Here is a 17,877-nt window from a genome sequence, read left to right on the forward strand (position 1 = left end):
ACAAGACTGAAACAGTAGTGTGAAATAACCTTAAGAGAATAAAAGGAATGACAGTGAAAATAAATAGAGTACCTGATAATAATTAAGATATTAACATTAAAAATTGAACATTAAACATTAAAAAAATCAAATAAAATGGCAAAACATTGTGGAACACAGCACAAATATGAGAAACTAAAGATTAAAATGGAAAACAGTACGGATTAAAAGATCAATTAGAAATAGAGAGAAGTGTAAACCAAATAAAATGTATATAATCAAAGACGAAGGATGCAGAGTAACTGAAAACTAATGTAAAATGGTTAACAGTAACGATTAAAAGTTATAAAGATTAAGAGTTATAATAAATGCAATGTAAAAAAAAAAAGTGTGAATGGAATTAATTGCGCACAAACTCTGTAAAACACCAAAATATGCAGAGATTAAGATAAAACAAAAATTGTTTCCTCTTCATCAATTCCTCAATCTTCCTGTTTTCCATTTCTCTCAGGTTTGTCGCATCCTAAGGTGCGCTCAGAGAAGGTCTTTCAGCAGCAGTTAGACATCCCAATCAGTGCCAGTAAACATGACTCTCACCAGCCTTTCCGCCAGAGCAGTTCTTTCGACAGGACTCACGGCCGCAAGAGACCTCGTGAACCCTCGCTGGACTGGACAGAGAGTATGTTGTTCATTCATTTTTATTTTTTTTCTCTCCTCGTTCCTTTTATTTGCTTCAGTCTTGTTTACTTCCACCTCCCTCTAAATCATAGAGTCCTGTGACTTAGCACTGTCTTTTTGTTTGTCTATAGATGCTCAAAAGTTGAATATGGATATGGGGAGTCCGTGCCCATCTCTGTCTGCTCTCAACACACCCAGCCACAGTCCTCTGATGAGACAGCCGTCAATCTCCGAGACCTCCACACCCCTCCATCTCAACAGCAGCACTGCCGTAAGATGCTCTTCAAAGCCTTCCCAGTATGTTTGTGTAAACTCTTGAGATCAAGTTGCTTAGGCCTGTGTGTGATTCTTTCAGACTATTCGCAGACGGAGAGGAGAGAGCCCCTTTGACATCAATAACATCGTCATCCCCATGTCTGTGGCCGCCACCACCCGAGTGGAGAAACTACAGTACAAAGAGATCCTTACCCCAAGGTCAGAGACACAAACTGTCTATCCATACCTGCCACATATAATCAAAGATTTGTTCTTTACCCACTAAATATGTTCCCCTTTGCTTTTTAACTGTAGTTGGCGAGAAGTGGACATTTTTGCAAAACCAATATCTGAGGAGGATGATGCAATGGAGGTACGCCCTTGCAATTGGTCACTCAACAGTTATTTTAGGTCAAGGTCAAGTTTATTTAAATTTTTTTAAGAAGATACATTTTATTTTATAAAATTTTAGGCTGTTTCAAGCCCGTAAACTGCCTGCCTAGACATTTAGGGCATTAACGGTTTGTTACATTAAGCAGCATGATGATGATGGCCAAAAATGCTTTCTTGGTAGGCAGCTCATTAGGTTTTAAGCCGAAATGGCTGTAATGTAATGACAATCTTGAATACTGCCCGGTGTGTTTTTAATAATCTTCTTCTCTTATTGTCTCAGATTGAGGATCTCTCTGAAGTCACGTTCTCTCAGCTTCACCTTCCGTGTGAGGAGCAGGAGCGCTCTCGCTGGAGTTGGACTGCCAGCAACATCGCAAAGAGAAGGGGCAGCAGGTGGGGCAACACAACTCGAACTGCTTTTCTCTGCCTTTTTTAGGAACGAGTGCAACCGACGTCACCTCGGTTCCACTGTTGGGGTGTGTTACATACATTTAGTCCTGGTTCACACTGTCATTTCTAACACCAAACCTTAAGATACAAAACCAAAGGCATGAGAATATGGTCATAACCTGATATAGCAGCTTGTATGACTTCTAGTTCACAACAGATCTTAAACATCCAGAACAATGCTGTGTGCAGGGCTAAACACACTTCTATGTGTGTACACATGTAAGGCCCTATGATTTCAGCATTGAACGTTCGGTTTAGCTTGAAGACATTGTGGCAGAAATATGTTAAAATAATTCCATAAGTAATACTGCTGCTGCTACTACTGTTGAAAAATTAATAAAACTTTATTTTTTAGGAATAATCGCACAATATTTCTTCCATGTTTTAATTTGACTAGAAAATCCAATGGATTGGCCAAAAAATTTAATTTATTTCATTTTCATGGTTTATGCCTTCATTGGATAACCAGAAAAATGTAGATAAACTATAAGACTATTGTAAGAATAAATAAAATATTTTTATGCATTCAAATAATTAGACATTGTAACAGTCAGAAGGTGTCAAAAAATAAAAATGTCATAGGGCTCTTTTAATAAACTTATTTTAAATTAATTTCAATCATAAAACATATATATTAAACATGCTTTTTATTTAATTCATAAAATTCCATTTAACCATTAAAAAGGAGTCCAGGAAAAGTAAAATGAGAGAGAAAAAAAATGGAATCCAGAAGAAAAAAATACGGAATTTGGGAAGAAAATGAGATGGATTTCATAGGGCCCTACACATGGTGGAATTTTTACCAGCTGAGAATACACCAACAAATTTATACAATTTGTAAAGGAGTCAAAACGGTGCCAGGAACACACCTGTTCCACGCACAAAGAAAGATCAGCTTCAAGGACATGGCAGTTCCGATGCCTGTTCCAAACTGTAATGGGTTTTGATTAGTTTAGATGTGTTGCATTCATATTTCATTCAAACCACATCTTTTCTTGTTTGGTGTGCACCAAGGTTTGGATGGCACTGTTTACACCTCTTCGCCCCACTAATGGAGCAATCGCTCTGGAGTTTGTTTTAATCGAATCAAACCTGCCAAGTCTGAACAAACATGATGATCAGCGCTAATCTTTGTTTCCACAGGTCATACAAGTCTGTGGATGGACGGACAACCCCCTTGCTGTGTGGCACAAACCCCTCCACACCGCAGCCCTCGTCTCCAGACACGGCGCATTTCCACATGCTGCATGATTACAACTCAGTGGCATCTCCATCCAGCCCTGTCAGTCCAGAGATGCTGATGCTGTCCGGCCTCTACACGCCCGGCTCCAGAGACTCCCAACGGCTGCTGTCCAACGAGGACACGCGCTGCTCCACCCCAGACACCTATGAGGAAATGGTAGGCTCCTGATATAGAAGAAGCATTGGTAAATTTGCTAGAATTTATGTTGGCTAGTGTTTCAGGTAAAGCTAGAGGCTTTATTGTACATTCAGAATCACATGTGCTTAGTTGTACTGCAGTACATTTATTACAAGCACTGAGGAGGCATTAGAAAACAAACGACCATCTGGTTGCCCTTTTGGTTATTCTGTTCAGATATTTACTTGGTGTGTTTGTTTGTCCCTACGGGCTCCCCAGCCGGTACAGCCATGGGAATGCCGGACCTTTCCCCTGGATGTGGATCCTCAGCAGGAGTGTGAAATCCTACACAGTCCAGCTGGAGAGAGGCCCTGTAGGACCATTCGACGGGTGTCCGGGTGCAGGTCGTCCAAGTCGGAGTCTGACGCTGGGCCTTTGTCACCTCTCGGCGATGACGGCACCAAGCAAAAATAAACGAACCCTCCCAAACCTACTCACCGATGAAGCCTAGACTCTGCCCACCCACCGAACCCCCTGCCCACCAGCTTTCACAAACTCCTGAAAAAGCAGCATCGTAGAAGAAAAAAAACCCAACAACGAAACGAATGAAAGTCCCTGTTGTTTGATATTCAAACATCAGTAAATTCTTTCACGGTTTTTAGTGAATTGTATGAAGATATATAAGAAGACCTGTTTTAATTCAGTCTCGCTTTTGGGTCACTGGAGAAAAATGTGTTTCAAAAATAAAAAGGAAGAAAGAAATTAGCTTGAGGGCTAAACCAAAACAGGAAGCGCCAAAACGTATCGTATATCGCAGAAGAGCACTTTCCCCTTAGCATGCTGTTGCACTGAGGGGCTCAGCTTGCATTGTGTGTGGTACCCTTCCAGATTTTTCCAATATCCCACCTAAAATTTCTCATTCAGCCTTGCAGTTTATACTGGAGTGATTAAAACGCAAAAATAAAGCCAATAATAATGATTACCAGAGACTTGCACGAAGGCGCAGAAGCCTGTCTTTGCTCTCTCTGTGAGAAAGCACTTCTAATTCTTTTTCTCTACACATTCCCTGCCTATTGTTTTAAACAGACAAACTTGCCCGAGAATTGCATAAATTCCACTTTCTGGTTTCATTTCAGTCCCATGTGCTCGTTAATACCGTGGTTTGTCTGTGCCCCACTTCTGTCAATGTGACGGAGAGAGAGCAGGTGCCAGAAAACGAAACTGCCTTGTTGCTCTCGTGCGCCTTTTAAACGCCACCGTTTGATTAGAGCACTTAATTGGTCTCTTGCACGGCACGATTGCCAGTAAACTTAAAATCAGCACCTGAAATAAACATGCGCAGGACGTTAACATTTGAGACAAGATTGCACTCGCTGCAACTCTGTAGCTTAGCATCGTGTAACAAGAGGGCTGTTTCTCATGTGGGCTTGCATTAGTGTGCATTTTAAAGCACTTGATGTTGCTGTGCATGATCAGGTTAGTCCGGAGAACATGCAGTCACTCCAATATAAACTGAAATTTGCTGCCACTTGACTTGGGGTTTCTTTCGATTTCGTTCTAACCCTATATAAAAGAGCTCTTCCATTGATTTGGTCAGGTCTAAACTCTGTCTTTGTTTAATAAAACAATCTGCAATACCTACAGCCATCATCGAGTCCCGTATCTTGATGTTCGAGTAATAATGTTTGCTGGAGTGCTTGATAGGAAAGGACTTGGCAAATTTTCATTCGTTGGCTCCTCAGTTGCTGTCGGTCACTGCCCCGTTTTTCCATTGTGTAACGATGAGGAACGATTTCTGATAGTTCCCCGGTCACTGAATCACTGCTTGCAACTCCTTCCTGTTATTTTAACTAATACGAATGTACAAGTCTAATAGCGGACACCAGTTACTTAAGTAGCTTCTCTGTATCTGTCGTCACACGATTCTAGCTATTGTAGCCATTTGTTCTTGTTTAAGGGATGTCATGTAAACCAGAAATCCTTAATATATTCCTTTTTATCTCACTGGAGCGTAACAGCATTCATAGCATCAGAGAAATCTCATCTGTTGAGGTTGTGTGGCAAATCATAAGGGGACCATCCAGGACTGTCCCATTTCCTGCTGAGAAAACCCACCGCCCCTTTCATTCTTAATATCATTAATTATGGTTTTATGTCTCTCTCTGTGGGGGTCTGTGTACTTATCAGGCAAATGTACCATAAGGTTTGACTAGCTTTCAAAAGCCAATATTGTATTGTGTGAGTTATTTTCATACTTTGAATTTCCAATGTGGTGAATGAGGGTTGGGTGAGTCTGGTATATCCTTTAGCATGTAATAGTTTGTACAAAACAACAAAAACAGTTTATTTTGTACATACCTTGTTTGATTCTTTACTGTGTTTGATGTTCAGGCTGTAGCTGGCCTGATTGTCTAGGGAGAAGACACACGAGTATATTTAACACTTTCTTTATGGAGAGGCAACAAGAAAAAAAAAAAAAAAAGTTTATGGATAATTGGCCGATCTGACAGACAGGCAACGTTTGTGCTTCTCAAATTAAAAGTGAATTATATTGTACTCAAACGTCGTCTGTCTTTTCTCTTGTCCTAGAAACATGTTTTCATCAGGTTCATATATGTAGCAAGTTTACTCGTTACAGATATACTGCTTTAATCAGTAAGAATCTGGATTAGAACTTATTTATATATTATTAAACCCTTACAAACCTATTGCAGTTTTTCACTAATGTTCAGCAGAGAAAGGTGGTTACTCATTTATCTGCGCTGTAATTATCCAAATAAACATCCACTCAGGTAAAATCACCACAAAAACAGTCAAAAGAAGCTTATAACTATTATTATTTTTCTTTTCCAGGCTGCTTATATATATTTGTATTTTAACTGCAGAACTTTTGTGCACTTTAGCTGACGCAGCCTATAGAGAAGAGGGGGAAAACTGCATTTAATTTATCATTTATATTTGGATTATAGTGTTTTCAGATTTGCATTCTGGAAATAGCTTCCTATTGACGTTACCAGGACAGCTATTTAGTCTTTATATTACCGTCTAGCTGCGATAATACTGCATCATTCACATTCATACACTTGGTTACCCATAAAAAAAAATGCATATATATACTGTTATTAATTTACTCAGTTCCGTAGTATTCGTAATATAGGCGACCCGCTATATGGAAATTAAAAACTGCTTAAGTTAGCTTACCTTTTCGTCTCACGTCAGTATTCATGATTTTAAACCGATTTTTCAATAATCTTGGACTGGTTGAAACTTTCAAACGTAAAAAATGACACTGTACCTTTAAGTATATCTGCAATACTGTATAAGACTCATTCACTGAGCAAATAATCTGAAGGGAACTCAAAAGAGCAAAACAAAGGACACAGAAAGAGGTTTAATACGGACTTTATTTCCAAATTCACGTTTACAGCAAGGAGTATTAGTGTAAACCAATTAATAAAACACATTACGATAAAGACAATCACAACTGTCAAGCTAGAAAGAAGAACTGCGATGAGAAGAGAAGAGCGGAGGACAGAGATGGAGAGACCGGTTAAAACACAGCTAAAGGGTAGAATTACTTAAAAGGCCTTATCCAGTGCCATTTTGAAACCTTTGATCATTTAAGTCTGTTGTTCAGCTTAACCCCACGCGTCTAAATGCTCAGGTTTATGTTAGCAGCATGCTGTACACAGTGTTGGGTTTACAGCAATCCGTCTAAAGGGTCATGTGAGAGAGAGAGAGAGATGTGGCACTAGTTAAGTCCTTTACTGATATTGTGGATTCTGGATGCAAATTATCCCTCTCTTTTACCTACTGTTATATATATTTTTTCCCCATTTCTAAATGCAAGATATACATCTAAATGAGTAACGCAGTTTGTGTAGAGGCAGCTCTTCTGTCCAATCAGTGCATTCACTTTCAAATGAGGGTAAAGCTGCAATGCACTGCGGGTATTAAATCAAAATCAGATCTTCTGAACGCATTCGTACATCTTTTACATCGTCCACACAATACTATTAGAAAAAAGAGTGCAACATAAACCTGGATTTCAGCAGGTAGCTTTGTTCCTTCAATCTTCCTCCACTTTTTTTTTTTCTCCCTTTCTTTTCATGTTTTAAGATGAGTTAAACGCTCTAGTAAAGGTAGTTTTCTAAACAGTTGGACAGGGGTGTGGTGACTGTGGCTACTATATTCAAGGTGAAGTCCATTGCATGCTGGGAATGTGCAGTGTGTGAGTGTTGTGGTTTGGTTTCATGACTATATTGAAGGTTTTAGCACTGAGGGGAGCTTGGCTATGTGTTAAATGTCCTGCACACCAAATAGAAATCAGCTCTGTGCTGCTGTACATGACTAAATCCATCCTAGACCACAGAGAATCTTTAAAACATAGACCGTCGTCTCGAATGTAGAACTTTTCTGTTGGCTCTTCTCAATATGAGATTTCTCGATGTGATGTTACACTTATTTTATTGAGTGCTTTTGAAATCCTCTCATGTCTTTTGCATTGGTCCATGCATGCATTCTTTGGAACAGCATTTTAGACACAGAAGCTGAAATCCATCGACACAGAAGCATCGTTACCATGCACAGATAAGTTGAAGGGAACAGTGAGAGGATGATGTCAGTTTGATGGCGCTTGTGCAGGGCAAACTACTTCAGAGCTCAACAATAAGGATGACGATGTGATCTGAGGCCTGTGTAAGGCAGTCACTACATCTTATATTTGCTCTCATAAACCTTTTTTTGTTTTGAAAACGGACATTTCAAGCAATTTATTGGACGCGGTAAGAAAGATGCAGTAGATGTCATTGATCAGTAAGGATTTGCATCGTCATTTAGCTGTGTAAAAAATCATGTAGTTTCATTTTTTATAATTTGCATTAAATAATTGTAAAAAGATAATGTTAAAAAATTTAATTAATATTTAAAAATAAAAGTTGTATGTAAAATTTCATAGCTAGAGTTGCATTTCTTTGCATTTTGTATTTTTTTGTTTTAAATCTAGAATTAAAATGTATATTTTTAGAGACAAAATATGTTGCTAAAAATTAAATATTTAAAAAGAAAACTGTCCAGATAGACAAAAATCCTTATTGTTGAGCCCTGTACAACAGTTAATTTCTATTTTTTTGAATGATTTTTATATACTGACATTTGCTTTCTTCTCTGTCAAGAGTCGCTAGAGGCCAAGCAAGATTTCATTCAGCGACGCAACTTCCTGTGCATTTATGAGGATAGATAAGCTTTGAGAATTTGCTGTGGTGATGAAAGAGGATGTGCAGTTTAAAAGAATCCACAGGTAAAGTCTGGTACCGAAATTTCCAAACTATGATATTACAATTACAGCATCCTAGACTAAGGATTTGTCAAAGTCTTTACTGTTTTAATTTGGATCGAACACAATTGAGGTGTTTGTGAATTTGACAGCTTTTATTAAACACCGAAGCATGCACTATAGTGCTCGCTGATGTATTTGATTGAAATAATTATATAGCAGGCATCTGTTGTTAAATATCCGCTACAGCCTGATTGCCTCAAGTATTACATATGAGCGTTTGAAATGTTTCTGTCCTATCAAATTCATAGCCAGTATCATTAACTGCACCCTTCCAAACCATGTAGCATGTTTGCCTTCCCTACTGCTGCAGGTCAAAACAGGAGTGCATAAGTTATGGTAAATAAAAACATTCACAATAAGGCAACGATGCAAATACAGCTTTGAAAGCAAATGTCATTGTTGTTTCTTTTAAAAAACGGGGTATTAAACGAACAAAATCAGGCTACTCTGCTGTAAATGACCATTTGGATCAATACACCACCAGCTCCTTTTAAATTGTAGCGTTTTTTTCTTTTGTTGATACTAAGCCAATAACATCAATACCTGTCTCTCCGTGCCAGGATGCAAAAATTATTTCACAAGCAGACAAGCCGCTGGGACAACCTTTAGTTAGGAGAAATCCGACAAGCACCTCTTTTGAAAGGACTGAAGGAGATACATTTTTTACTTTTTTTCAATTTGTCAATTGCCAACATGTTTGGGCCGGCAGCTCACAGGCCTTGTTTAGCGAGGGAGGCTGACACCTGATCAGCTAGCGTGGACAGTTGCGGGGAGTCGGTTATGTTGATGCTGCCAGAGGAAGACACGTTGCTGAGGCGGCGGGGAGATCCATCCGTGGAAATGTCGGGGGACTGGTAGACGATCTCAGCGCCGTGGTCGGTGCGCGCTTTGGCTTGCTCTCGGAAACTTAGCTTGTGGCTCTCAATCTGATGGGAGGAAAGGTGGAATATGGATTAAACGATGGATTGTCAGGTTTGTAAGATAATATGTGCATAAAATAAAATTAAAGGTTGTATGTATTGTTTGGGGTCACTAAGATGTATTAGTTGATTTTTTATATCACCGAGTTTATTACAAAGGCTGCAATTATTTGATCAAATACAAACTAAAACAGTAATATTGGAAAATAACGATTTTTATTTTAATATATTTTGAAATATATTTCTGAATTTTCAGCATCATTACTCCAGTCTTCAGTGTCATGTGATCCTTCAGAAATCATTCACGCCATTTCGTAATTATCATAATTACCGTAATTGCGATATACCAAGCCTTCACTTCTTTGTAGAACTCGTAATTGCAATTTGTGAACTGGGAGTTTTCTGAAAGCTACGACTTGTACCACCTGACCACCTCAGATTCATTAAGCGCTATGTAAGTGTCAATTTTTCAAAAATGAGATTTATACATATTTATACATACTTATTTCTACATACTTATAATATGAAGAAATAAGCTTTCCATGGATGTATGGTTTGTTAGGATCTGACAATATTTGGCCGAGATACAACTATTTGAAAATCCGGAATCTGAGGGTGCAAAAAAATCTAAATATTGAGAAAATCGCCTTTAAAGTTGTCCAAATGAAGTCCTTAGCTATGCATATTACTAATCAAAAATGACGTTTTGATATATTTACGGTAATAAATTTACAAAATATCTTCATGGAACATGATCTTTACTTAATATCCTAATAATTTTTGGCATAAAAGAAAAATCAATAATTTTGACCCATACAATGTATTTTTGGCTATTGCTACAATATACCCCAGCGACTTAAGACTGGTTTTGTGGTGCAGGGTCACATATGATAGTGTGATAGTTCTGTGTCCGAGTCCAAGGATGTGAATGGCTCCAAGTAGAACGTCATGTTTTATCATTTCAAAATGACAGTAAATACGTTATGGCGTAAATGCAGCATGATTTACTTTCCTATATTATTAACAGTGTTGAAAACAAGTGTGCTTGTTAATATTTTTAGGATTTTTTTTTTTTTTTTTTTTAGGATTTCTTAATAGAAAATAAAAAATAGCATTTATTTGACAACAACTGTAAAATGGTTTTGAATGGTAGTGTGTATTTGTTATAATAATCTGCTGTCCCAGCTTCATTTGCAGAGACAGCTGAAAGTCATGCAGGAAGGCTTCCCTATAGTGGACTTACATGGACAACTAGATGCTATATGGGAAGGTCTTATAAAATAAATAATATATACATAAAATAAACCTTCAGTACTTGTCTTCTTGCTTATACCTTTTGCATGCATCCCATTCATTTTAATAAGAATAGTTATATTTGCTCACATAAGTGGGATCAGAAATGGACTAAAACATTTCTTATAAATATAATGCATAAATGAAGGAGATTTATTACAGTGCTGACAAAATTATTCCTAGCACAGAAAGACATAAAAACCATGTAATAATGACAAGTCAGTTAAATTGACACTTCATAATTGCAATAATATACTTACTGAGGCCCTCTGACTTAACCAGACTGTTCCCTTCAGAGGAGGGAAGGTCAAAGGTCGTGTCCACATCATTAGAGTGAACAGCGTCCCCATTAGAGGAATCATTTGCGGCCTGTGGCTCTGCTTCCTTCCCCTTCTCCCTCTACAGCGTGGACGGTTCACATGGTTATGGGTAAACAAAACAAAATGGGTTGGGATACAAATTATGAAATGAGGTTATGAAGGGATAAAAAAAAAAAAACATTCAAACTAGAGGAAATGCTGGGAGAAGGTGTGAAGCTGTTTCAATACTTAAGAAATATTTCCAAGTAATAATGCTGATCTACTCTATCATCATCTTCATTTGGATCAAATAATAATGCCCATCAATAAGTTGAGCAAAAACTGTTTGATCAGAAGACTAAAGTTAATTTGTTTATGTGTTCTGAATCCATAATTAGGATGTATCTAGTGCTAGACTAAAAATGAAATAAATTTAAATGTCATCCACCATAAAACATTATTCCCAAACAATCATTTCCAACAAGTTGATTCAACCTCACAACTGAGATTTTTACTGATTTCTTCAAAACTTTCCTCTGAGATCCAGTTCCGTGATTTTACATAAGCTTATTATCTTTCATGTGCTCAGATATAGTTCTCAGATCAGCACTCCTACTCGATTCCTGAATGTTTTTGAATGTGAACGCATGAAAGCAGCACTCAGTCAGCAGTTTTTTAGTTATGTGGGATAAAAAAGAGACACAGGAGCAGAAGATCACTGAATGGAAGAATAGTTAGCACTTTGCAAGGGAGCGCCAGAAAAATGCAGTGATCTTAAAAATGATTGAAAATGTGCTCAGTAGAGAGAGAAGATGAAGGAGAGCAAGACACCCAGCTTCTATCATCCAATATCATCCATTTATTACATACAGTGGGTACGGAAAGTATTCAGACCCCCTTACATTTTTCACTCTTTGTTATATTGCAGCCATTTGCTAAAATCATTTGTTCATTTTTTTTCCCTCATTAATGTACACACAGCACCCCATATTGACAGAAAAACACAGAATTGTTGACATTTTTGCAGATTTATTAAAAAAGAAAAACTGAAATATCACATGGTCCTAAGTATTCAGACCCTTTGCTGTGACACTCATATATTTAACTCAGGTGCTGTCCATTTCTTCTGATCATCCTTGAGATGGTTCTACACCTTCATTTGAGTCCAGCTGTGTTTGATTATACTGACTGGACTTCATTAGGAAAGCCACACACCTGTCTATATAATACCTTACAGCTCACAGTGCATGTCAGAGCAAATGAGAATCATGAGGTCAAAGGAACTGCCTGAAGAGCTCAGAGAATTGTGGCAAGGCACACATCTGGCCAAGGTTACAAAAAGAATTCTGCTGCACTTAAGGTTCCTAAGAGCACAGTGGCATCCATAATCCTTAAATGGATGACGTTTGGGACGACCAGAACCCTTCTTAGAGCTGGCCGTCCGGCCAAACTGAGCTATCGGGGGAGAAGAGCCTTGGTGAGAGAGGTAAAGAAGAACCCAAAGATCATTGTGGCTGAGCTCCAGAGATGCAGTCGGGAGATGGGAGAAAGTTGTAGAAAGTCAACCATCACTGCAGCCCTCCACCAGTCGGGGCTTTATGGCAGAGTGGCCCGACGGAAGCCTCTCCTCAGTGCAAGACACAAAAAAACACCTGAAGGACCACAAGATGGTGAGAAATAAGATTCTCTGGTCTGATGAGACCAAGATAGAACTTTTGGCCTTAATTCTAAGCGGTATGTGTGGAGAAAACCAGGCACTGCTCATCACCTGTCCAATACAGTCCCAACAGTGAAGCATGGTGGTGGCAGCATCATGCTGTGGGGGTGTTTTTCAGCTGCAGGGACAGGACGACTGGTTGCAATCGAAGGAAAGATGAATGCGGCCAAGTACAGGGATATCCTGGACGAAAACCTTCTCCAGAGTGCTCAGGACCTCAGACTGGGCCGAAGGTTTACCTTCCAACAAGACAATGACCCCAAGCACACAGCTAAAATAACGAAGGAGTGGCTTCACAACAACTCCCTGACTGTTCTTGAATGGCCCAGCCAGAGCCCTGACTTAAACCCAATTGAGCATCTCTGGAGAGACCTAAAAATGGCTGTCCACCAACGTTTACCATCCAACCTGACAGAACTGGAGAGGATCTGCAAGGAGGAATGGCAGAGGATCCCCAAATCCAGGTGTGAAAAACTTGTTGCATCTTTCCCAAAAAGACTCCTGGCTGTATTAGATCAAAAGGGTGCTTCTACTAAATACTGAGCAAAGGGTCTGAATACTTAGGACCATGTGATATTTCAGTTTTTCTTTTTTAATAAATCTGCAAAAATGTCAACAATTCTGTGTTTTTCTGTCAATATGGGGTGCTGTGTTTACATTAATGAGGAAAAAAATTTACTTAAATGATTTTAGCAAATGGCTGCAATATAACAAAGAGTGAAAAATTTAAGGGGGTCTGAATACTTTCCGTACCCACTGTATATAAAATCATCCTATTTAATTTATTTAATACATAATTATATTTAATTCATTAGAACTTGTATCAATAAATGTAATACCCCTATAGACTTTGGTTTTGTGTGTTGTGACTGAATTAACTGAGAACGTTACAGACATTTTAACTTAAGAAACCGCTCATTTACTCGCTCTCATGTCATACGATTTTCTCACTTTAGCCCGACAGCCCCCATTCACTTTCATTAAATGAGAAGAGGAGTCAAAACATCCTGCTAAACATCTTCTTTTGTGTTCCATGGAAGACACAAAGTCATGCGGGTTTGGAACAACATGAAGTGAGTAAGTTCTGACCGAGTTTGAGATTTTGGATGAAATAAACATTCAATAAATAGTTAGCAGGCCACAGGATAATAACATTTGCTATGGATGAGGTGCAGAGCAGTAGATCTTAAAGGCAACTCAAAGAAGTTAGCAAAAAATATGTGCAAAAGAAGTAAACTGAAGTCTGCCAAGCAGGAGGAAGCATGCTGACCAGCAAAATCTAACATGAAGGAAACTTTCAAGCGAGTATTGCAGATAAAAGTAGATTAAACAGTCAAAATGCATCATGAAACACATTGTTGTCTTATGCATTTGTATTATTGTTGTGAATTCAAATGACAAATAATTCAACACCGTATTGCTCATTTGTTACTCATTAGAGACTCATGGTGTTGTGTTTAATAAAGTCAAGAACATACCTTCCTCTGTCCACCCTTAGGAACATGTCCAATGTTCTCCAGAGATCCAACCTTTGACTGGGCTTTGAAATCCAACTTCTCAGATTTGATCTCCACATTTCCACCTCCTAAAATACAGATACAAGTGGACAACTTCTGTTTAAATCAAAACTTTCCCATTTGCTTTTAGTTGACTGGAGGCGAAGATAAAGGTAGGGATGGCACTTCCAATCCAATAAGGTGTAAAAAAAAAAAAAAATTACATTATAAAACTTGCATAAACATTTTATAAGATTGAATAAGCAATGTTAGTCAGCATTTGGCCAAAAAATGCCTAATGGCATTTTTTTTAAACGATGTTTCTTTATAACTGACTGAAATCTCACCCGGTTTGTGATGAATGTTGGCCTTGGAGCCACACTTTGATTGGACGTTGCTTAGGTCGATCTTTTTGTGCACTATCTGAACCTGAAGCATGAGGAACAAACAGAGTCAGTTATCAAACAGAGCAATGTGGAAGGAAATGAAGCGCATGCTCAGGCACCTGAAGAGCTGATGATCTGGAGTGGGAAAATGACCATTATTCACAACAACAGGGTTCATGGGACAGAGAAGTAACTTGCTTCCACTGAAAGTCACCACAAAATAGATATAAATCCAATTCATATATCCACACTTCATGCAAATGTAATGAGTGACGCATTTAAATTTTGGAGTAAAGTATATGTATATATAGACTACATGTAGGTTGATGTCACATACGATTGACTGGATTACTATTTTAGTCTTAGAGGGCATTTACACTTGGTCTTTTCATGATCACATGTAAAAATGTGTAAATACCCTATCAAACTAGATTCAAGACATGGAGATTTTCCCCTCTGAGTCAGAAAAGAGATTCACTCAATATATGCATCACTCAATATTTTAGTCAAAGGGACCCAAGGGCTTAAAGAGGGAAGAGATTGTAAAGCAAAAATGCCTCAGGTGAAACTCAGATATAACTAGATTTACATCCGACGGTGATACCAGCGCTTGTAAGGCAACAAAACACCAGTTTGGTAAAATGAATCAGATTAGAAGAGAATAAAGAAAATAAAAAAGTAGCACACCTAAGAATGAAATTACTGACAAAGCAATGTCTGATTTGAGTCGTTAAGCATTTCAAGGAGAAAATAATTGCAAAAAAGTATGAGAGGAAGAAAAACTAGGTATTTAAATACAGATCAATGGATTTGAATTCACCTTGCAAGCACTGTAATAATGCACATGCTCTGTTTCAAGCACTCAAGTGAAGATCCATATCCCTGGGAGGTTTTTCTACATATCTGACTACCTGAGACCCCTTCACATTATTCACCTGCAGAGGAATTTATGGTGCATGCATGCAATCTACACATCAGTCAGCGATCCGGGTGCATCACCAGGTTGAACACTAGGTAAGAGGAGATACCAACACTGGGGATTCAGGCAAATAGACTAAACCTAGTTTTTGCAAAGGCATCTAGATGGATGTCTTGCCCAAATGCATTGCCAGTGCAGGCATCCTGCAGTCCCTGGACTAGCCAAACCTTTACGAAACTCTGGCATCTTATAGCAGAGCTCATAGCTAAAGCCCACAGTCAGTTCACATTCTTATATTTGTTTTGTTTCATCTCTTGCAAGATCAACAAGAACTTAAAAGATATTAATAAAGTTGGTTGCACTTTTTTTTCTTTTCTTTTTTTACAGCATGTGTACTAACATGAACTTACAATGTACGTACCTAAGGAAGTAATGGGTAATATAAGGTAGCAATGGGTTAAGGTCAGGGTTTTAGGGGTAGGTTCAGGGTTAGTACCTAGTTATTACCCAGTTATTGTGATCACTATAATAAGTACATACTGTAGTATGTGCACATGCGGAACAGGACTGCAAAATAAAGTGCTACCATAAAGTTAATATGCTAAAATTCAAAATTATGCTATGTAAGTTCTATTTCCATGTAACATTAATTAAAAATAAAAACAAAGCTTTGAAAGCTTTACTTCAAAACGTCTGTTAGAAATATATCGTAGTCAAAGCTTGAGGTGTTTAAGTCACCTATTTTTGATAATTTTCAAAACATAGAATATCTTGTGTCTTTTACAGGATATTTCATATGCATTATGTCTGTGTTCCTACTTTATCAGAAACACCTCTGAAATATAATGCTATATTTGGTTGTTCTTCTCTTCTTTTCTACACTATTTTACAACTGTATCTAATGTTAATGGCTTCTAACTACACTATTTTTCAGAGTGAGGAGTTCTAACCCTACCGGTTATTCACATTACCACCTCCAGGAACATGCTTGATATTGTCTTTGGATCCACATCTAGCCTGAACATTAGAAAAGTCGATCTTCTTATGAACAATAGCCACCTGGAAAAGGACAATGAGAGTCAAGGGTGTTAACCTGATGCTTCAAGTTGAGCTGGAGATCCCAAAGAGGTTTCTTCACTTGCTAAAGATATAAAGATACAAAAGGGGGTGTTGATGGCGCAGTGGATAAGACACATGCCTTTGGTGTGAGAGACCCGGCTTCGAATCCACTGTGAAACACCAATGTGTCCCTGAGCAAGACACTTAACCCCTAGCTGCTCCAGAGGCATGCGACCTCTGACATATATAGCAATTGTAAGTCGCTTTGGATAAAAGCGTCAGCTAAATGAATAAATGTAAATGTAAAATTGCTTTTCTGTGTCGAGATACTTCCAATTTAACATCTGAAAATAGTTAACTAACTGTCCCCAACATGAGTGAACTTCATTATCCGCTTTTCTGTCAAATATCCAAACCTAAAAACTGGATTCAGGTAGAAATAATCCAAATGTCCACTCCTAGAGCCTTTCTGTCTCAGAATCTCTCAACTTCACAATAAATGCATCCAGACCAGCTGGTTTTGTTTTCAGATATTTGTTTTTTTTCAGTTGAAAATCATGCATGACAGAATTACCTTCCCGCCTCCAGGTTGGTATTTAAGGTTCTCAGTGGAGCCAATCTTGGACTTGATGTTCTTCAGGTCAGGCATGGGTGCAACAGGAGCGATCGGGGCGCGAGATCTCAATGAACCAGGTGATTTGGGAGGGGTGCGCACCACCGCTACTTTCTTCACCTGTTGTCCAGGGGTGGAGGACCGACTAGCTGGGCTGCTGCAACCACTACGGTCTGGGGTTTTAGGTGAGTCAGCTGACGATGAAAAACAACAGAAGACCAAAATAATTTCCTCCTTTTTTGCTCTTCTGATTCATTACTCTTTAGTTAATTAAAGGTTTTCGCCTTCCAGTCTTTCTTTGAAATGTTGTAGAATATGAGCTTTCATGGAGTTTTGTGCACTTTTTTTATTATAGCAGTGCAGATTTTTCGATTGCAAGCATTTAATTGGTTACCACAAAATTATTATTATTATTTTTTTTTTACCTCTTTCAATGAACCCTGGTCCTCCCTTTCGCTGCTCCATTCGGGAACCAGCTGTATTTCACAAATCAAAGTGGTACAAATCAGTCATGTAAATTCTCTATAAATAGAGAATCATTCCCTTGGGGTATCATAACCCATTTCAAGTAGGCAGATATTGTGTACTTCCTGAAGATTAGTTAAATTGTGCAGAGTGAAATGATGGGAAGGTGTGCTCACTTTTGCAGTTTGCCATGCAGTGAATACAGTGAACCACACAATACTTCCAGATTTTACTTGCTTATGAATTTGCAATCAGTG

The 17,877-nt window shown here is 38.4% G+C and overlaps 2 protein-coding genes across 2 annotated transcripts in view; one reads left to right on the top strand and one right to left on the bottom strand.

The window, feature by feature from the left end:
* The window catches only part of LOC306868544 (KAT8 regulatory NSL complex subunit 1-like), a gene marked incomplete at its 3' end in the record, with an annotated part of 62,276 nt that extends 58,687 nt beyond the window's left edge, over nucleotides 1–3,589 (top strand). Inside the window, 7 exon segments of the mRNA XM_079414776.1 lie at nucleotides 491–658; nucleotides 789–928; nucleotides 1,013–1,131; nucleotides 1,228–1,285; nucleotides 1,586–1,698; nucleotides 2,899–3,154; nucleotides 3,395–3,589. Coding sequence (XP_079270902.1) covers nucleotides 491–658; nucleotides 789–928; nucleotides 1,013–1,131; nucleotides 1,228–1,285; nucleotides 1,586–1,698; nucleotides 2,899–3,154; nucleotides 3,395–3,589 — 1,049 coding nt within the window.
* Nucleotides 3,590–6,507: 2,918 nt separating this feature from the next.
* LOC306868849 (uncharacterized protein) overlaps nucleotides 6,508–17,877 on the bottom strand; it is a 36,299-nt gene continuing 24,929 nt past the window's right edge. The window contains exons 7-11 of the mRNA XM_079415251.1: nucleotides 17,581–17,631; nucleotides 17,117–17,349; nucleotides 14,526–14,607; nucleotides 14,161–14,267; nucleotides 6,508–9,379 (exon numbers count right to left, since the gene is read on the bottom strand). Coding sequence (XP_079271377.1) covers nucleotides 9,164–9,379; nucleotides 14,161–14,267; nucleotides 14,526–14,607; nucleotides 17,117–17,349; nucleotides 17,581–17,631 — 689 coding nt within the window. The 3' untranslated portion in view covers nucleotides 6,508–9,163. The remainder of the gene's footprint in view (nucleotides 9,380–14,160; nucleotides 14,268–14,525; nucleotides 14,608–17,116; nucleotides 17,350–17,580; nucleotides 17,632–17,877) is intronic.

This window comes from Barbus barbus (genome assembly GCF_936440315.1).
Source record: "Barbus barbus genome assembly, chromosome: 4".
NCBI classification, from domain to species: Eukaryota; Metazoa; Chordata; class Actinopteri; order Cypriniformes; family Cyprinidae; genus Barbus; species Barbus barbus.